Source organism: Prionailurus viverrinus, chromosome B2 (assembly GCF_022837055.1).
Source record: "Prionailurus viverrinus isolate Anna chromosome B2, UM_Priviv_1.0, whole genome shotgun sequence".
Classification (NCBI taxonomy): Eukaryota; Metazoa; Chordata; class Mammalia; order Carnivora; family Felidae; genus Prionailurus; species Prionailurus viverrinus.
In genome coordinates, this window is record NC_062565.1 from 34,057,963 (window position 1) to 34,078,498 (window position 20,536).

At 52.7% G+C, this 20,536-nt stretch overlaps 1 protein-coding gene across 5 annotated transcripts in view; it reads left to right on the forward strand.

The window, feature by feature from the left end:
• PPARD (peroxisome proliferator activated receptor delta) overlaps positions 1-18,543 on the forward strand; it is an 83,184-nt gene extending 64,641 nt beyond the window's left edge. For 4 of the 5 annotated variants that reach the window (XM_047860904.1, XM_047860903.1, XM_047860906.1 and 1 more), the window contains 6 exons: positions 1,846-2,076; positions 11,616-11,839; positions 12,999-13,137; positions 14,554-14,756; positions 14,934-15,384; positions 16,417-18,543. In XM_047860904.1, coding sequence (XP_047716860.1) covers positions 1,947-2,076; positions 11,616-11,839; positions 12,999-13,137; positions 14,554-14,756; positions 14,934-15,384; positions 16,417-16,664 — 1,395 coding nt within the window. In that variant the 5' untranslated portion in view covers positions 1,846-1,946 and the 3' untranslated portion in view covers positions 16,665-18,543. The remainder of the gene's footprint in view (positions 1-1,845; positions 2,077-11,615; positions 11,840-12,998; positions 13,138-14,553; positions 14,757-14,933; positions 15,385-16,416) is intronic. The other variant, XM_047860907.1, reaches the window with a different exon arrangement.
• The last annotated feature ends 1,993 nt before the right edge of the window (positions 18,544-20,536 follow it).

Consider the following 20,536-nt stretch of genomic DNA (forward strand, 5'->3'; position numbering starts at 1 on the left):
CTTGACTTAAAACTTGTCTCACAAAGTCACCAATGACCTGGTAGTCACCGAATCCAGGGGTCATGTGTCAGTTTATCACCCTTAACCTCTGCAGCATTTGAGATGGTTGAGCCCTCCCCTGTGAAACAGCCCTTCCCATGACTCTGAGTTGTCCGGCTGTCCCCAGTCTCTCTTGCCTCTGGCCAGTGCTCTGTTGTCTGCTCTGGTGCCTGTTCCTCTGACCTTCCTTGACATGTTGCTATCTCCTTTGGTGAACTGAATCCCTTCCTGTGACTGTCAAGTCAACAAGGACACTCCCTGTATCTTCAGATTCCCAACCCCCCAGCTCTTAGACTCTAGGGGTAGATTTCCAAACTGCCTTTCGTTGACAAACTAAGAGGTTATTGTCAGTCTGAACAAAAAATGAAAGCCTGATGGAAAGGAATGATGAGAGGGAAGATTTACTGTCAGTTGGAAGTTGCTTTGCTGTGGAACATTGATTGCCAAGCTTGGCCCGTAGATTAAAATCAGCAAAAAAATTAGAAATAAAGATCCCAATGCCCAGGCTGCTCCCGAGACTATCAGATGAGAAGCTCTGGGGACAGGCCCAGACATCCACATTTTAAAAACTCCCCAGTGGTTCCAGCGTACAGCCAAGTCTGCAAGTGTAGAGCAGCGTGGGTGAGGGAAGAGTCTCAGCTCACCCTTGCCTTCTGGCTTTGAGAGTGGGTGGATGGGCACGCGGGTCACTAAAGTGGGGATTACCAGAGGAAGGGTGGGTTTGGGGAAGATGGTGGGTTCTGTTTGGATAGGTTGAGTTTGAGCTGCCCATGGCACATGTAGGAGAAGTCCCACGGATGCTTGAATTTCTGTAAAGCAGACCTTTCCTCTCCTCTCCCACAGCCTGCACGTGCCTAGATACAGCCCACCTTCCCAGCCCTCCCTCCACATCCTCTCTCCTGCAGCACCCACTGCCTGACCACCAGGACTCCTTATGGTTCCCCCACTGTGCTGCCTCCGAGTCTTTTCTCGTGCTGTACCTCCAAGACAAGTTTTATGCCATCTCTGGTCAAAATCTACCCCACTCTCAAGGCCTCTGCCTGCTGTCCCCTGCCAGGATGACCCTCACCAGCAACACCTCAGGATCTTACCACCGCTCACTGTGGCATTGTGGACAATATTTTATTTGGAGATTGGAACTGCCTCCTCCTGGGTGATAAAGATGTGGGGGTCACCACCCAGTAACCCATCTTGGAAAGTCCTGGACAGAATGCATCTCCCCTTGCCTGATGGCTATGCTATTGAGGGTCTAGTTGCAGATCTGCTGCCAGTTGTGAGCCTAACCCAGCAGGGGCTCATGTCCTTTTCCCCCCACACCCAAACACAGGAAGGATAGGATCCACTCCCTTCAAGAATTGTGGCTTAGGAGAGCCTGAGTGCTGGGGGGCGGGGGGGGGGGGGGGCGGGGAGTAGGGACAGGATGGTGGTTAGGAGGTGCAGTGCTTATCAGGAGCTTGAAAAAAATCCCCTGAAGTCGTTCTGATCTGGCTCAAAGAGCAGGATGGGGCCGAGGAGGCTGGGAAAAGTGATGTGGTGGCTTGTCGCCCTGTCTGGTTCATGGAGACTGCTCTGAACCCCACAAACCTGTCTCAGGAACCAAATGGATACAGGGCAGAAGGAGAAGTGACTCGTGGTGCAAGGAGTGGAGACCAGAGGATAGCACTGCAGGGAGGAGGCGTTCCTGCCATGCAGGAGCAGGAGCAGGAGCAGGGGAGCCCCCTCCATACTGGCTCCTCAGGTGTTAGCCCTCACGCATGCCCTGCTCCATCACCTTCTCATCCTCTTCCTGTCTGCCCCTTGGCCCAGGCTGATGGGAACTTCCCTGTAGAGGTCCATCTGCGTCCAGACCCAGATGATGCCAGAGCTATGACCGGGCCTGCAGGCGTGGCGCCGAGGGGAAATCAGCCATGGAGCAGCCACCAGGGGAAGCCCCTGAGGTCCGGCAAGAGGAGGAGAAAAAGGAAGTGGCAGAGGCAGAAGGAGGCCCAGAACTCAACGGAGGACCAGAGCGCTCGCTTCCTTCCAGCAGCTATACAGGTGAGGAGGGCGCGGCAGGGGACACGGGGCGGAGGCAGCACGGCAGGCAGAACAGGAAATGCCCTCTGCAAACAACGTCACGGGGTGCAGAGTAGCAGAGTGGTTCAGGACTGGAGCCAGACAGCCTCCGTTCACACCCCTGTTCTGTTGCTCATCGGCTGCAAGACCTCAGGCAGTTGCACTTCTTCTTTCTGTAATACAGACGGGGCTTGTGGGGGATGTGGACAGGGCGTTTTGTGGGAATTAAATGAGCTGGCATTTGTCATGCGTGTCGTCAGTATTATTCCCACTGCTACTGCCCAAGGGATCCGGAGCCAATCTACATTAACAACACACTGGAAAGGTCGACTGTACCTGTGACTGTAATGATCAGTCAGAACACCCAACTCCATTGATCTGGTGCCAATTATACAAGTCATCGAGCTGCACTATAATTAGGCATCAATGCTAAGCGGTTAGTATGAATGACTGTAATTAAGATTACTTTTGTGCAGCCAGACAGTTTTTAGCTTCTCTTATCTCACTTGTTGGTTCCCCTTTTGTTTATCCACTGTTAGTAGCAGGGTAGACATTCTTCTCTGGGACCCTGTACCTTTCTGTCCCTGTCACCATCATGATGTTACGTCCACCTTCAGGGGCACTCAGAATCCACTTCTTGGCCCCTGGTTTTCCCTGCTGCTGATGTTGCCTCTTCCCTGCTCCTAGCGCCCTCCCCACCACTTTTCGCCTTCTCCCTCCACATAAGTGCCAACACATTCAGTTGATTCTTGCTCCCTTCCCTCAGAGGGAACTCGGTGTCATGAGAGGATGTACTTCCAGGAGGGGACCTCCTGATTTTGCTACTGGTTTCCGCTGAAGGAGATCCTGACCACAGATGGTGGTGATTCAGGGTGGAGGAGTAGGCCCACCCCACAAGGATGGACTCTGGAGCCCATCTCTGCGTGGAGAAGAGGTAGATGGTGTCAGAGTTGGGGCAGGGGCTGTTGAGGTAGAACAGGTTCCTGCCTAGCCTGTAGCTAAGAAAGGCCCAAATCCTTGAGCCACACTATTTTGAACCTGCAAAACGAGTCCCTGGATTTTGCAGCGCTTCTTCCTCTTCCGGGCACGTGGCGGGGGTAAGGGAAAGGCCATTATCCCATCCCTCTGAGCCCACCCACATACCCAGGAGGGACCAAAGTGGGCTTGGTGTGATTTCAGGCCTTAGGAGAAAGTATCCCCCAAGCCCCACGGTAACCTATTCCCTGTGTGTTGGCTGGTGACTGGGATGAAGTTAGAGGCCGAGCCTTTCTCAGAAAAGGAATAGCTAACCAGAGGTGATCGGTCACTTAGTGCTAATAGCATGTGCTGTTCTGAAATTGAGATGGGCAAGGAAGGTTAGGAAGCAGAAGGAACACACCAGGGGCTAAGAATGAGCAAACTACGTCACTGAGGAAGAGTGAAAAGGGAAGAAAAGGCCATGGGATTTGTGGCCTCACCACCCAGCCTGGCCCGCCCTATCCCCACATCTGGGGCCAGGCACACAGAAGTAATGACCTGTCCTGGAGTTTCCTACACAGCCTTGTGGGACCATATCCTCACATGATACTGCTGTTCACGTACAGATCAGAGTACAGTGCCCGCATGCCCAGGCAGGGCGAGTGGGCAAGATGATGGCATCTCGGGAAGCTTTATCCATGGGATTAGGGCACGCAGGGAGATGTCTGGGGGAAAATTTGCCCAGCCGCCCTTGCGGTGCTATGTATGATGTGGTATTTAATAGATTCCATTTATCAATAAATCGATGAAGGAGAGATAGGAAGACTTCCTTGCTCAGGATTTGAAACAGGAGGGGGTTGTTTAACATAATCATAATGTGTTAAAGCCATAGTATAAAAAATGTTCCCACAAATTCTATAAGGCAAACAACCGAAAAATAGAAACAGGCAGTTCATGGTAGGACAAATACAGCTGGCCAGAAAACAAAATGTTTTTCAGTCTACTCACTAATCAAAGAAGATATCTTCAAGATAAAATGTCATTTAGCCTGTCAGATTAGCAAAGAGAACCGTTTTGGCCAGAGGGGGAAGACATGGCCCTCCAGCTAAGAGGGTGGAGGGCAGTTTGGCTACGCAGGCCAACACTTTTTACATTCCTTTGGCCCTGCAGTTCCCCTCCTAGGAATGTATCCCATGTAAATACCCGCGCAGAACACACAGAGATTTCCACACTTATTTACTGCAGCACTGCTCATAGAAGCAAAAAATTGGCAAGCTCCCATCGTAGGGAATTGGTTATATAAACTGTGGTAGAGCCATACTGTGGAATGCGGTGTAGTCATTAACAAGGATAGGGTAGGTCTGAATACACTGACGGGAAAAACAGCTCCTGACAAATTGGGGATCCCATTGCTTAAAAATCTTTTAAGTATTGAGGCACCTGAGTGGCTCAGTCGGTCAAGCGTCTAACTCTTGATTTCAACTCAGATCATGATCTCACGGCTCGTGGGTTTGACCCCTACAAGTTTAAATAAACTTAAAAAAAAAAAATCTTTAAGTATCATGGAAGGCACTAGAAGAGTATACACACAAAGGACTATGCCATTAACTCAAAGGAGTAGGATCTTTGGTACATGCCATTATGTATTATTCTCAAATCTACAGTACTCTCCTAATTTAAGAAGCAAATGCATTGCTTTTCTTTAACAGGTTAAAGTAATTTGGGGGCACCTGGATGGTTCAGTCGGTTGAACGTCTGACTCTTGATTTCGGTTCAGGTCATGGTCCCAGGGTTGTGGGATCAAGTCCCAATTTGGGTTCTGAGCTGACAGTGCAGAACCTGCTTGAGATTCTGTCTGTCTGTCTGTCTGTCTCTCTCTCTCTCTCTTTACCCCTTCCTGTTCATGCATTCTCTCTCTGTCAAAATAAATAAACATTAAAAACAAAAAGTTAAAGTAGTTTTGTTTCCCAAAAAAGGCCAGCAGGTGAAAGGCCCTGGAAGAAAGAGCCTCACCTTGGGGAGCCAGAGCAGGGATCTCAAGTCTGTGTGATTATGAGCTATGGCTTTTGCTGGTGACTTCACTTCTCCAATCTCAGTCTTTACTTTTACATTTTATTTTTATTTCTTTTGAGGGAGAGATAGAGAGAGAGAGGGGGAGATAGAATTCTAAGCAGGCTCCACACTGTCAGTGCAGAGCCCAATGTGGGGCTTGAACTCATGAACTGTGAGATCATGACCTGAGCTGAAATCAAGACCTGGACGATTAACCGACCGAGCCACCCACGCACCCCTCAGTCTCTACCTTTAAAGTGTGCCCACCTCGGGGCGCCTGGGTGGCGCAGTCGGTTAAGCATCCGACTTCAGCCAGGTCACGATCTCGCGGTCTGTGAGTTCGAGCCCCGCGTCGGGCTCTGGGCTGATGGCTCAGAGCCTGGAGCCTGTTTCAGATTCTGTGTCTCCCTCTCTCTCTGCCCTTCCCCCATTCATGCTCTGTCTCTCTCTGTCCCAAAAATAAATTAAAAAACGTTGAAAAAAAAAATTTTTTTTTTTAATAAAAATAAAAAAATAAATAAAGTGTGCCCACCTCAAGGGCTGGCTGGGTAAGGTTCTCTGCCATGAGTCTATGACTTTGGCCTCTGGAGTCCCCTCAGGAATTCAAGAGGATGGGACACAGCCTCAAGCCCTGAAACAGAAGGAAGATCACACAGTTTGCTTCTCTTCTGACCCTTCAGAGGTTCTGCACTGATTCTGCATCTATACCAAGCTCAACACCTGAGAAGGCAGGCAGGACGGGCCTGCGATGAAGAAACTCCTATGCCCAGTGTCCCCCAGCTGGGTCATGGCAAGGGTTGCTGTCCCCTCCTGCTTTAGTGATGGGCATCCCAGCCACACCCTAGAAAGAAGTCAGGGGTCTTCATGTGGGGATGGAGCTGAGAAAGATCAGGCGTCCTTCCTCCTGGCCTGGGCACCTCCTCTCTCAGCAAGTATGTGGTGGGTGTCCAGGCAGGGGCTGGCTGTGCAGTTGAGGACAAGGCTGTGCGGCAGCCCTGAGAAGCCCACTGTGCAAGTGAACAGGACAACAGAAGTAAGGAGGCTGCTTAGTACCCCAGTTCCAGAGTCCCACAGAATTGGCCCTGACACTTCAGAAGCTATTTACCTATGGGGCTCTGCCAGCAAAGGTAACAGTGTTGGCCCCTCCTGGCCACTCTCACGGGTATGACAACAGCATACCTGCAGTGATGGAAACTAGATATGCGCGAGAACCTTCATCCATACATAAATGATGTGAATAAGGTCAGTAGTGTCTGTTTGCTGACCTTGTAATCCAAGATGGTACAACTGATAGTTCGTTCACTCTCTGGGAGTTGGGCTTAGTGTTTACTCTGAGTCCAAACATTTGAATAATGGCACGGTGTCATCCTCAGCAGTGACATGTCTCATCATTTATCATAATCATGAATTACTGATTTAATAGTAATGAACATATACATGCTTATGGGAAGTCATAGAGTACAATAAGAGCTCAGCCCAAGGGATTGGATGGTTTTAGGTTCCAGGTCTTACTCTGCTGCTGTATTAGTCGGGGTTCTCTAGAGAAACAGAACCAATAGCATGTGTGCATACATAGAAAGAGAGGGAGTGTGTGTGTGTTTAAGGAACTGGCTCACACCATTGTGAGGGCTGGCAAGTTGAAAATCAGCAGGACAGGCCACCAGACAAGAGACCCAGGGAAGTTAATGCCGTAGCTCGGGTTTGAAGGCAGTCCCGAGGCAGAATTTCTTCTTTCTTAGGGAGGCCTCAGTCTTTTTTCATAAGGCCTTCAACTAATTGGCTGAGGCCTACTTACATTATGGAAAGTCATGATTTAAATGTTAATCACATCTAAGGGCGCCTGGGTGGCTCAGTCATTTGACTCAGTTTCGGCTCAGGTCATCATCTCAGTTTCATGAGTTTGAGCCCCACTTTGGGTTCTGCGCTGGCAGCTCGGAGCCTGCTTGGGAATCTCTCTCTCTCTCTCTCTCTCTCTCTCTCTCTCTCTCACTCTCTGCCTCTCCCCACTCATTCTGTCTCTCTCTCAAAATAAATAAATAAAAAAATTAAATTAAAACTTTAATCACATCTAAAAAATACTTTCACAGCAACATCTAGACTGGTGTTTGATCAAAAACTGGGTACCATGGGTATCATGGCCTGGCCAACAGGACATGTCAAAATTAACGATCTGGTTAATGCCACTGTCAGCATGTTACTTAACCTTCTGAACCTCACTTTCCTCACCTATAAAAGGATAAGTAGACCTGCTTGAAGGGTTATTTAAGGTTCACATGGGATTAATGGTACAACGTATCCAGCAGAGCGCCTGGTACACAGTAGGCGTGCCCAAAAAAAGAGCTGTTATTCATATAAATACACAGTCTTTACAGGGCAGTCAGGTTTAGGTTCAAGTCCTGGTCCCACCGTGTATTAGGTGACCTTGGGCAGATCCCTTAACCTCATCTTAAATGGGGTCAGTTCTGTCTTCCAAGGTGATATGAAATGATACTAACAAGCTCTTAGTGGGGGGCTGATAAATGCTGGTTCTCCCCCCCCCCCCACCCTGCGGTAAAGGTGGAGGTAGACCCTCAGAAGATGTTTGGGAGGTCAGGCAGGGTGCAGCTGGAGTGGAAGTTCAGAGGCGGGGGCTCAGGGCCCAGATGATGGCCATCAGGTGAGCAAGTCGTTTCCTGAGAACAGAGGAGGAGCCGGAGGAGGGCTGTGCTGCGCTGGCTTGGGAGAGTGGCCCCCTGTGCAGGCAGGCGGCCCTCGGAATGGCATGCCCTAATGGCTCCACCCAGCATTCCTGAGGGACACCAAGGCTGGGACTCCTGGTATGGGAGGGCCTCTCGGAACCCTATGGCTCATGGTGAGGCTGTGGGGCCTTCAGAACCTGGTCCCTAGAACGCGGAGCATTCTGCCATCATTACTTTTAGGTAGGGTGGTGATTCAAGGATAAACCCTTAAGCCAGGTGGTCAACCAGGAAGAAACCAGATTCTTTATCTTTTATCTTTAGAAAACCCACTCCCGAATCACCACCACTTCAGTAGCCCTGGTACACATGCACGCTGCCACAAAACCTCCCCCTGGAGAATGCATACGCTTTTGCCCACCCTAGCCCCTCATCTCCCCTGCCTCTTTCTGCCTCTTGGGTCAGTTTTTTTGTTCTCTTATTCCCCTCAAATGGGCAGCGGGTGCCTGTGTCTCACTAGCCTGCTACCACCAAGCCTCGCTGACTGCTTTCAAGTTCTGCAGCTGTGCCTGTTCACCACCTGGGGGCAGGACATCCATCTCCCAGTGCCCTGACACCTTCCTGGGCCTGTTTCTCCACAGTCCCCATTTGCAGCACTTCCCTTGAGATGCACACCCAGGGTCTCTCCTCAGGACCCAGAGCTCAGGTGGTTTTGGTGGCTAGGAGGGCTTGAGCAGCTTGGCGTCTCCCGGGTGATCCTGATGCCCCTGGCCCAAGGGCCGGTGGCAGGCCAGGGGAAGTGAGACGCTTAGTCTTGGCCTGGGGCCTCTCCGGGTCTCATAAGCAGAGACGCTCCCCTCCCCCACAACCTTGGATTTCTGTGAAGCTGTGGGTGAAGGGGTACAATCAGCCAGAAAGAGGAAGGTCCCTGCCTGTGTGGGGTACACAGCTTGGAGAGGGCAGAATTGCAGCTTGCTGACGGGCATCCTCCTAACTTAACACTGATAGTTCCGTGCCTCTTCCAAGTTCTAGGCCTTTTGTCTGTGGTAATTCCATTACTTTTCACCATGACTCTCAGATAGATATGCCTGTCATCTCTCTTTTACCGAGGAGGAAACTGAGGCCCAGAGGGCAGAGCTGGGTTTTGAGCCCAAGACACCAATTTGATCTCAGACCACATGGCTCCTGAGTCACATTCTTAACTCTCAAGCCTGCTGTTCCTGAGCATCTGGAAGCTATTTGGAGGTCTTCCAAAGCTCTCATTTTTTTAAATTATTATTATTTTTAATTTATTTATTTATTTTGAGAGGGAGGGAGGGAGGGAGGGAGAGAGAAGGAGCAGGGGAGGGGCAGCAAGAGGGAGGAACAGAGGATCTAAAGTGGGCTCTGTGCTGACAGCAGAGAGCTCGATGCAGGGCTTGAACTCATGAACTGTAAGATCATGACCTGAGCTGAAGTCAGACTCTTAACCAACTGAGCCACCCAGGCGCCCCCAAAGCTCTCACCTTTGAGCCCAGAGGGAAGCAATCTCCCTGACAGTCTCATGTCTGAGTGGTGGCTCCTTCACAGTCCTGTGTCATCTGCCTGCCCCTCAGCCAGTGATGCCACTCGCCATGTTGGGTTCCAGTTTTCTTACCTCATTCTTACCTGAGCTAGTCCAGGACAGGGTCCGATCCCACCCTGCACACAGCTGGTGCTCATCACATGTCTGTTGAATGAAAAGAGAGGGTGGCATTGCAGTACAAATGACCAGACACCTGCCCAGCCTCCAGGGTCACAAGGGAAAACAAGGAAGGCACCACCCACGAGGTTGGTTACTGTGGACAAGACTCGGTGGTGGAGGTGGGCTTTGAGACCCAAAGACAACGTGATTAGAGATGTCCCAAGTCTAGCAGAGGAGGCAGACGTGTCAGCCACAAAAATAACACTGCTTACAAGAAGTGACAAAGTGAGCACGCATACAGACCACACAGATCATAGTAGGAAGTGCCGGAAACCCTTCTGCCTGGCATCTGCGCAGGTCTCGTTTTCTCCCAGCAATTCACCCTGTGAGTTCTCCTGCCCTATTAAAATGCCTCTAGGAGTGGTGGATATTGCCCAGCTCCTCCAGCCAGTTCACGCTGAGCTCAGGATGCCCAGGGACCTTAAGGACTGCTTATTCCAGAGTCACTGAGTGCCGGCTCCCCATCCAGCAGCACCCTGGTGGCAGAGCTCCTGTGCCGTGGCCCTTACGTTCTGGTGGAGGGCGCCCAACACTGAGTAAACACACGTAGTCTGTCGTGTGGTGACAAAAGGCCAGGAAGAAAACCAAAGTGGCTTTGCCCTCCACGGCTGGAGGCTCCCCTACAGCCCTGTGCGCAGGAGAGGAAGGGAGCCCACTCGCCCCCATCTGTGGGCTGAGGTGGGTGCTTCCACCCCGTGGAATGACAGAAGGTTAGGAGCTAAGTCTCTGGGACAAGACAAGCCATTTTAGGAACCAGGGACTTGTGTCACCCCTGCCCTTGTGTCACCAGCCCAGGATCGCAGCAGGCCACTCGGTCCTCCCTGCTGGGGTCTGGTCTGGTGCTTGTGCGCCCCTCCCTGTGGCCGAGATGGGGTCTAGCTGAAGCCTCTTCTGCTGTCACTCCTAGGACCCGAGGGAGAGCTGAGGAAGGTGTGGGAAGAGTGGAGTGCACCTTGGTCTGGGAAGGTGGGTTACTCCATGGGAGGGAAATCAAGATATGTTGTGGAGTGGCCTAAATCTGTATTACGTAGAGGTAGGAACAGCAGCCTGGGAAATGTTAAATCTGGGCTCATCTCCATGGTCTGAGTCTCCCTAAGGTACCATCCTGCTCTGAGCCACTGTTTCTCCGGTCTGGGGATTTGGCCTGTGCCGCCGATGAGGTTGCTTGGTCATCAGGAAAGAGAGCAGAGAATAGAGCAGATTGGCAGGCCGGCATGGCAGGCCAGATGGCACGTGGGGCCATGCAGCTGGCCCTGGGCTGGGAGACTGGGGCTCGGGGCACGTCCCTTTTCCCCGGGAAGGGTTCGTTTCTGAGTGCCCAAGGGAGAGATTCAGAAGGGACTCCCGGAAATTCTTACTAAGTCATCTGGCAGCACATACACCCTGAAGTCATTGCCACGGCCGAGTGCTTTCCGCGCTTACGCTCACAACGCCTGGTTCGAACATCTTGTACATTTAATAGAAAAAAACTTGGGGAAGTTCAGTATGCTTCCCAGTCAACATGACTGATACCTGCATTCTTTGTTCTTGAGCAAGAAGTTTTGTGAGAATGGATCTGAGCTTCTTGAGTGATCCCTTACAGCATCTCCGGAGTCCAGGCAGGAATCACATTTCCCAGCAGAGGGGGGTGAAGGGCAGCTCTGCAGAGGTCTGCACTAATTCAGTGTCCACAAAACACATTTCACACAACCCCACGTGGCCCACACAGTGGAGCCTCTTAAGCTAAGAGAGCTACTTCCCAAAGATGGTCTAAAAAAATTCCGTCTGCTTCCTCCCTCTTGCTCCCTTCTTCCCAAAACGTAGTCGCTTCTCCCAACACACACTCACACGCACACACCCTCTCTCTCCTCCCCAGCGGTGAGCTCAGCCCAGGAATGCTCTGACTTACCCTGGAGAGTAGAGCTGCCATTTCCCAAACGCCTGCTGTATGTCAGATCTGGGGAAATGCTTTGGAAACTTTTTGCCATCCTCCTAGAGAAGCCCCACGTTCTAGATGAAGAAAGCAATCCTCAGAGAGGTCGACTCCTTGAGGCACATAGCCCTCAAGTGTCTGAGCTGAGGGCTGTATGATTCAGAAACATGGGCTCTTCCCACCGCCTGCTCTGCCCCCACAGGCTCTGTCCACCTCCCCTGGCCCCAGTCCTGGCAGCGTGTGAAGCCACCCCTATGTTGTGTGTCTGCAGACCTCTCCCAGAGCTCCTCACCACCCTCGCTGCTGGACCAGTTGCAGATGGGCTGTGACGGGGCCTCGTGTGGCAGCCTCAACATGGAGTGCCGTGTGTGCGGGGACAAGGCATCAGGCTTCCACTACGGTGTTCACGCATGCGAGGGGTGCAAGGTAGGGGCCATGGCGAGTGGGGGCTGGCAGTCGGGGCTGTGATTACATGGTGAGTTGAGCTGCCAGAGAGGCCGGGCCCTGACAGTGCCTCCATTGGAATTCCCACCTGGGAGGCAGCCAGGCCCTTGGGCCCATTCCAGGCCTCCACTCTGGGTCCTGCTGGTCCCTCGTCAGGCCTGCCCTGCTGGTCCCTCGTCAGGCCTGCCCTGCTGGGCGCCACCCCAGCCGCTCACATGGGCTGTCTGGCTGCTGGCACCCCTGGGGACACAGCTGTAGAAGACCAGCAGGACAGAATGAGGGTCTTGGGCTGAACCATCTCCTGACATCAGAGCTTCCAGCATGTCAAGGCCTGAAAGGGGCTCTCTGACATTTCTTTTTCCAGTCGTGCTTTTGGGATTGTCCTCCCAACTGCACGCCCATCAAAATGTCACATATATGTTTTTAAGTTTATTTATTTATTTTGAGAGAGAGAACGAGAGCAAGTGAGCACCAGCAGGGGAGTGGCAGAGAGAGAGAGAGAGAGGAAGAGAGAGAATCCCAAGCAGGCTCGGCACTGTCAGCACAGAGCCTGACTCGGGGCTCGAACTCACGAACCATGAGATCATAACCTGAGCCGAAATTAAGAGTCAGACGCTCCACTGACTGAGCCACCCAGGCACCCCTCACATATCATTTTATTAAACCACTGCCTGGAAAATACACAGAACCAGATACATTTATGAATAAATCAGGTTATCCAGGATACAATTTTATGTTACCAAACTAACAAAGAAGCATGTAAAATAAATAACGTCCCGAAGTTTGCTTGGGATTCTCTCTCTCTCTCTCTCTCTCTCTCTCTCTCTCTCTGTCTTACTCTCTGCCCTTCCCCTGCTCTCCTCTGTGTGTGTGTCTCTCTCCCTCTCTCAAAAATAAACATTTAAAAAAATTTGTAATAAATAATTAAGATATATAAATATATATTTCAAAAGTTTTCGAGTTATTTATTTTCCTTCTCCCTCTCCCCTCCAAAAAAATTTCCCTGCATTACTTCCAGAGCTCAGGGATTTTTACATCCTTACACGTAACTGGGGCCCCTGACGTAACCCATTGGGCAGAGCAGGATTCCCAACTTTCTCCCTTTCTCATGGCTTTTCCTCACCTCCTCACCGTCCCTCAGGGCTTCTTCCGTCGGACGATCCGCATGAAGCTGGAATATGAGAAGTGTGAGCGGATCTGCAAGATCCAGAAGAAGAACCGCAACAAGTGCCAGTACTGTCGCTTCCAGAAATGTGTGGCCCTGGGCATGTCGCATAATGGTGAGAGCCGACCCGGGCAAGGCACAGGGGGTGCTGGCTCCCTCCACACAGCCTGGAACCAGGCTCCCGGGAGCCCAGAAAGGGAGTGCCCTCAGAGCAGTGCCTGGCACGCAGCAGGCACTGCACACGTGTCACAGTACCAGCCGGCCTAAGACCTGCCTTCCCCAGGCTGCTCAGCGCCCACATGGGTCTCGGCTCCCGGGTCCCGGGTCCCGGGTCTAGGGCAGTCACCACCTCTCAGTACCTGAGGCTTAGCCTCTGTGGCCCAGAAGGGAACTGGGAACGGACCCCAGCTCCAGTAGTGTTGGAAACATCACTCCTAGAACCTCAAGCCTGTCTCAGATGGCCTGACAGAGTGTGAAAAGCCACTGCCAAAGCCTGGGATCACCTCAGCCCTTCTTGGTTATCGAAGGCGGGCAGGAGCCAGCAAGTGACCATATGTGTCAGCTGCCAGAAGCCAGGCTGGAATTTCCTGGAGGCCGGCCACTCCTGGGAGTCAGAGCCTGCCCTGCACGCCAGGCCTCCCTCAGTCTTGTCTTCAGACCCCATACAGTAGGATTTTGCGGCCCACCTGCCCCCTCTTTGCCTATCTGGGTCATCCACCCCCAGGGGACAAGGGGGAGCCTTCTTGTTTAAAGGTCTTCACCCACAGCTACCCTCTCTTACATTTTAGATGGTGGCAGGACCCAAGCCCTCCATCTGAAACATTTCCTAGGTGCTGGGGCCTGACACGTCTGGGGTTTGATCCCTCCCCTCAGTCTGTAAATGCCTGGGCTCCATTGCTTGGGTGGGCTGAGGGGATTTCTTAGGAGATCCCAGGGCCAACTCCATTCTTCTCACCTTTTCTTTTAGAGAAGCGAGATTTGTATCCTGTTCCATCACTAATGACTAGTTTTTGAGTGCTTACCGTGTGAACATTCTTATTTAATTGTTTTGAAGCTGCCTTAGCACAGCGGGCAACGCGTCAGTCTCACGACTGTTTTGACAATCCAGTGAGGTTGAAGTATTGGCCCATTTTTCTTATGAATAAAGGTGAAATAGCCTGCCTTAAGTCACATGGCTAGTAAGCTGCCAAGCTGGAACTCGAGTACAGGCCTTTGACACCAGAGACCGTCTTCCTACCTGTCACACTGCACCGCCTTCCAGCCACAGTGGCTCAGTCAACTCCATGAGTTAGAGCCCTTGTGTGCCAGGCACTGTGAACAAGACAGAATCCCTGTCCCCTCGGAGCTTACATTCCGGAGGAGTTCCCCAACATGTCCAACGTTGTGGCTCTAGAGCTTCTGAGGGTCCTGAGGTCAAAAAGTATGTTTCCATTTTGACCCATGTAGCTGTAGTGGGACAAGGAGGTCAGAGGTGCTAGCCCCTGCCTGGGCTCCTCGATGACCTCTCCTTCACCCCCACCCCACAATACAGCCATTCGCTTTGGCCGGATGCCAGAGGCCGAGAAGAGGAAGCTGGTGGCAGGGCTGACAGCAAGCGAGGGGAATCAGCACAACCCGCAGGTGGCCGACCTGAAGGCCTTCTCCAAGCACATCTACAACGCCTACCTGAAAAACTTCAACATGACCAAAAAGAAGGCCCGCGGCATCCTCACCGGCAAGGCCAGTCACACGGCGGTGAGTGTCACTGCTCGGCCTGGCGGTCGCAGGCTCTGGGCCCTGCTGCCACCTGCCTGACTTCTGGGAGAACCGGGCCTCCTCCCTCCCCTAACTTCATGGTACAGGCAGGGGGTCTGGGGAGCATACGGGCGGGGGTCCCCCAAGGCCTGGCCTCTAACGGGGCCTGGTTTTCAGCCCTTTGTGATCCACGACATCGAGACATTGTGGCAAGCAGAGAAGGGCCTGGTGTGGAAGCAGCTGGTGAACGGCCTGCCACCCTACAAGGAGATCAGCGTGCATGTCTTCTACCGCTGCCAGTGCACCACAGTAGAGACTGTGCGTGAGCTCACCGAGTTCGCCAAGAGCATACCCAGCTTCAGCAACCTCTTCCTCAACGACCAGGTGACACTTCTCAAGTATGGTGTGCATGAGGCCATCTTTGCCATGCTGGCCTCCATTGTCAACAAGGACGGGTTGCTGGTGGCCAACGGCACTGGTTTTGTCACCCGTGAGTTCCTGCGAAGCCTCCGAAAGCCCTTCAGTGACATCATCGAGCCCAAGTTTGAGTTTGCTGTCAAGTTCAATGCCCTGGAACTTGATGACAGTGACCTGGCTCTCTTCATTGCGGCCATCATTCTTTGTGGAGGTAAGTGAGGGTGGGGCAGGTAGGCCTGCCCCACACACCCAGCCCTTCTGGGGGTTGGGCCCTCACTGCAGGGCGCCAAGCCTAAGCTGGAGCAGCATGGGGAAGTGTCCATGTGATGATGGCAGTGGAACACACGAGGCACTAACTGTACGTGGAGGACCGGCTCTGTCTTATAGATGGAGAGGAGAGAAAAAAGACTGAAAAGGAATGTGCCGATATGTTAATGGGAATTATTTCCTTTTTTTTTTTTGAAGTTTATGTATTTACTTTGAGAGAGAGAAAGAGAACGAGCGGGTCGGGGCAGAGAGAGAGAGAGAGAGAGAGAGAGAGAGAGAGAACCCCAAGCAGGCTCGGTGCTGTCAGTGTGGAGCCCGATGCGAGGCTCGAACTCACGAACCATGAGATCATGACCTGAGCCAAAATCAAGAGTTGGACGCTTAACCGACTGGGCCACCCAGGTGCCCCTTAATGGGGATTATTTCTGATGGTAGAGAAATTTTCCATCCTTGGCCTGCGTTTTTCAGATTCCGATACAATAGATACAGTACTCATGCTAACAGTGCCACAGAACTTACTTCATGCCAGGTACTGTTCTGTTTCCTAGAGTATAACTCATTTGATCCTCACAACAACCCTGTGCAGAAGGTGCTTCTGTTACCCCATTTTACAGGTGAGGAAACTGAAGTCAGAGAGGCTGAGTGGCCTGCCCATAGCCTCATCGCTAGTCTGTGGTAGCGATGGGAGTTGAATCCAGGCAGCGAGTCTCTTAACCCTGATAGGATACTGCCTTTTTCAGAAGAAAAAACAAAAAAAGCAAAGGAGATGGGCCAGGACCCGGGGTGGAGACACTAGAATACTCAGTGGGGCAGTCACCGACAGGCCAGGGCTTGGGTCCATCACAGCAATAGGTCTGCTGTCCCCCGGGCCGAGTCACCCACACAGGGTAGGGTAGGGGTAAGGGAGCTCCTCTGACCCCGTTATGTCCCCATGCATGCCTGCCCCCTCCCACACCTCTGCCCTGTGTCCCCACAGACCGGCCAGGCCTCATAAACGTTCCCCAGGTGGAGGCCATCCAGGACACCATCCTGCGTGCCCTCGAGTTCCACCTGCAGGCCAACCACCCCTACGCCCAGTACCTCTTCCCCAAGCTGCTGCAGAAGATGGCCGACCTGCGGCAGCTGGTCACCGAGCACGCCCAGATGATGCAGCGCATCAAGAAGACCGAGACGGAGACCTCACTGCACCCGCTGCTCCAGGAGATCTACAAGGACATGTACTGAGGGTGTGCGCCTGGGGCCTCCAGGGGCAGGCGGACAGAGCAGGGATAGGCACCACCCACGGGACTTTTCCGGAGAGCAGCCCGGAACGCAGCCCTGAGCGCCGGCGCCGCTTGGCATCACACCGCGCCCGGAGCCGCACCGGGAGCCGTGGAATCCCATCCTGCGCTCAGACACGCAGTCTCTCGCCCCTGCTCTGCTCCCTGCGCTCCCTTCTTCCTCGTGCTCGGTCTCAGTCCCTCTTTCTTCTCTAATTTCCTTGCGCTCCCTCTCTTCCTTTCTCTCTGTAGGTTTGCCTCTTCCTCACTCCCTCCCTCCCCTTCTCTCTCCCCATCCCTGTGTCTGTCCCTCCTTTTGTGAGACAGTTTGTGTTACTTCACCAGCAGCATGGAACGGGTCCTCTGCCTTTGTCCGCCCCGTCCCCTGTCCCCCAAGGAGCAGGAGGAATGGGCCTGCCCTCTGTACCAACAGTCACCTGCAGGGGTAGGGGCCTCACTTCTCCTGTCTTCACAGCAAAGGATTTGGGCCATCCAAAGAAACACTAAGTTCTCTGGGCCAGGCTTCCTGGGGAAGCCACGCAGGGCCTGGGCTGACTGCAGCAATAGCCCGAGTCACCGAGTCACTCCCCCAGACTATCACCGCCCTCCCCTACCCAGCCAACCCCTCTCCAGCAGCACGTCCCAGCCCCACTGATACCAATGCCCTCTCTGTTCTTCTTTTCACCAGTCTTCCAGGTCAGTGTCACTGATGGTCCCCTGCGCTGGCCGCTGGGGGACACCCCCAGCCTGGAAGGAGGTGGGCGTCCCTCCAGGTGGGACCCCCACTGAAGAGAAGCAAGCCTCGAGGGAGGCAGAGGTTGGCAGGGAAGGCAGCAGGCGGTGTACTTAATTCTGACCCCAGGCCTTGGTGTCATCGGCACCCATCCCCCCTACTCCCACTCTGCAGCAGCCACTGACCATGACTCCTATTTCTCCACTCAGTGCCAGGACCCGGCCTCAGATGCATCCAGGAGCCCAGCTGAAGCCCACGTCCCCACACACACACTCCCTGGAGCTGCCACTCCACACACACAAGCACTGACTCACTTTACCTGGTTCCACACCCTGGTTCCCTTTACCTGGTTCCCTGAGACAGATGGGCTAGAGGGGCCTACAGGCAGATGGGCAGAGCTGGGCCAGATCCCTTGGTGGCCAGGGGTCAGCTGAGCCAGCCCAGCACCTGCTCACGTGTGACTGCTCAGTGTGACGTCCATTCGTCCCAACAGTTCTGCCGCCCTCCCCTTCCCGTGTTTGGCCCGGCTGGTCACTGACCCTGTGCAGCTTCTGGTGACCAGAGACCATGCCAGGCCCAGTCCCGCTCCTCCCACATGAAGCACTAAGCCTGGGAAGAGGGGCTGAAGCCCAGCTTGGATGCTGTGTCTGAGCAGGAAGGCCGAGAGCCCACCCAGGCTGCTTCTCCAGGAAAGAGACTGGCCTGGAAGGGCGAGGGACTTGGTGAGGGTCTATGAGAAAGGTTGGGGAAGGCCTGAGGCCAGAGCCCAGGCTTCCTGGGTCCCGTCCATCTGCCCCTGCCTTCCATGCCCTGAGCTCATTCTCTACTGACAAGATACTTCCCTCTCCCACCCCCACCCTCGGCTGACCAAGGATTGGGGTTGGGGTGCTCCCTTTGAGCCAACGCTGTAAAGGGAGAGACGCTGTGCCTGACCCCCGGCCCCCACCCCCCACCCAGGTCTGGTGCTGAGGATATAGCTCTTCTCAGTGTCTGAACAATCTCCAAAATCGAAATGTATATTTTTGCTAGGAGCCCCAGCTTCCTGTGTTTTTAATATAAATAGTGTACACAGACTGACAGAACTTTAAATAAATGGGAATTAAATATTTAAGAGTTGGTTTAGGCTGACTCAGTTATTTACGTGTTTTTCCCAGGCGGCTGACCAGACCCCTCCCCCTCCTCCATGTCCAGCGCACGAAGTGGGAAACTTGGCTGGGCAAGTGAGACTTTGGGGTACAGGCCAGGAGAGTTGATTCTGCCTTGTGAGAGCTGCCCATCTTTCCCCATCCCCCACCCTGCCCACCATCCGTCAGTGAGCGGGGGCGGAGGAGCGAGAAGATGCCATCCCCGTCCTGCAAGGAACATCAGGGGTACCGGCGTGGGGCCGGTGGGGGGGGGGGGGCGGGAGGCGGCAGAAAGGACATACACGCCCCCTTGGTGTCACGGTACAAACCAGGGTGGTGTGAGGAGGGCCTGGAGGGTCTCAGAAGGGCCTTGAGTGGTGTGTGGAAATGCAAAGCCAAAAACCTGTCGTTTGCTGTCCAGTTTTGACCACCCACACAAGCGACCAGGACTTTCCTCAGCCGACACCCCAGTTTTCTCCTCTGCTTGCAGAGGTGCCATCTTCACAGAGGCCCCAGGAGCGCCCAGCCCTCAGCAGCCAGTGGGCTGGGCCGCCGTGAGGCCAGCTCGGTGCTTATCTAGCCAGGAAAGCAGACACCCCTAAGAATTTCAAAACGGGGAATTTACTACAGGAAGTTGTTACAAAAGCTTTGGAAGGACTGAAAGATCAAAAGGGGGAAAGCGGAGGTCATCCAGACATCAGTAGCGGGGCAGACACTCTCACCCCTGGGGCCGTGTGGGAAATGGTATCATCTGGTGGCCAGCATCTCTCGAACCTCCACCGACGCTGCAGAAACCAGGAGCCCAGAGCCAGCGATTAACCAACACAAAGTGCAGACACCCGCTGGAGGGGAGCGGCCCCAGGAGGCTCAAGCTTATGGTGATGGTTAAGTGTGACACTTGCCTCCCGGTTTTCTCTGTTACTGGCCAGAGTGATCTGAACTGTCAAGTCCCATGAGGTTCATCTCAGCCAGGAGAGTGACAGTCTCAGGGGAACAGGAGGAAGTGAGGAGCAGGAAGAGGAATGCTTGGAACAGGGGCATCTCTGAAATTGATCGCCTTGCTTGCTGATCTGCTTGATTTCTTTTTCTCACTTCCCTCTCCTTTCCCACACACTAGGCGGTAGAAAAATAGTTGAAGACTAGCTCAGCTGTTAAAGGCCAGTCCTCTTCCCAGGGCTAAAGAGGTAAGGACAGAGGATACCAAAAAACTAAATAACACTCAGTTCAGGGAGGAGAAGGTAAGTCTCAGTACCAGTTTTCTTTATTTTTGTAAGATTTTATTTTTAATGTAATCTTGACACCCAGTGTGGGTCTCAAACTTAGAACACCAAGATCAAGAGTCCCATGTTCTACCAACTGAGCCAACCAGGCACCCCACCAGCTTTCTATTGTTACCTGGCTTCTGGTGCCGTAAAGAGATAGCATCTCTTCGCTCTGGCACCTTATTATTGCTATCACTAAGTGATATTCTTTATTAAGCACCTATTTTGAGCCAGGCATTCTATATACATCACCTCTTAATTCTCACCACTACCCTAAGGTAAATACTATCACCTGCCCGTTTTGCAGGTGAGGCAAAATGAGAGATTAGCAAGTGTGGCTGGGGTCACTCTGCTAGAATGAGGCATACTGTTCCAGGGCCTTAGGCCATCTGCTTTTTACCTGTGAGCAAAACTTAGGGAGCAATAGTCACCCAATCTCCTTTTAATGATGCTCAGGACAATAAGTGAATCAAATATTTAGACTAAAAGAGAAGAAAGCAACCTTAAGAGAATTAGAAGATACTATCGTTGTGATAGTTCTTTAAAACTTCTGAAATTATTTTTTTTGAAAAAGAAAGAAAGAAAGGGGTGCTTGGGTGGCTCAGCCAACTAAGCTCTTGATTTTGGCTGCGGTCATGATCTCATGGTTCCTGGGATCAAGCCCCATGTTAGGGGCTCTTGCACTGACAGTGTGGAGCCTGCTTAGGATTCTCTCTCT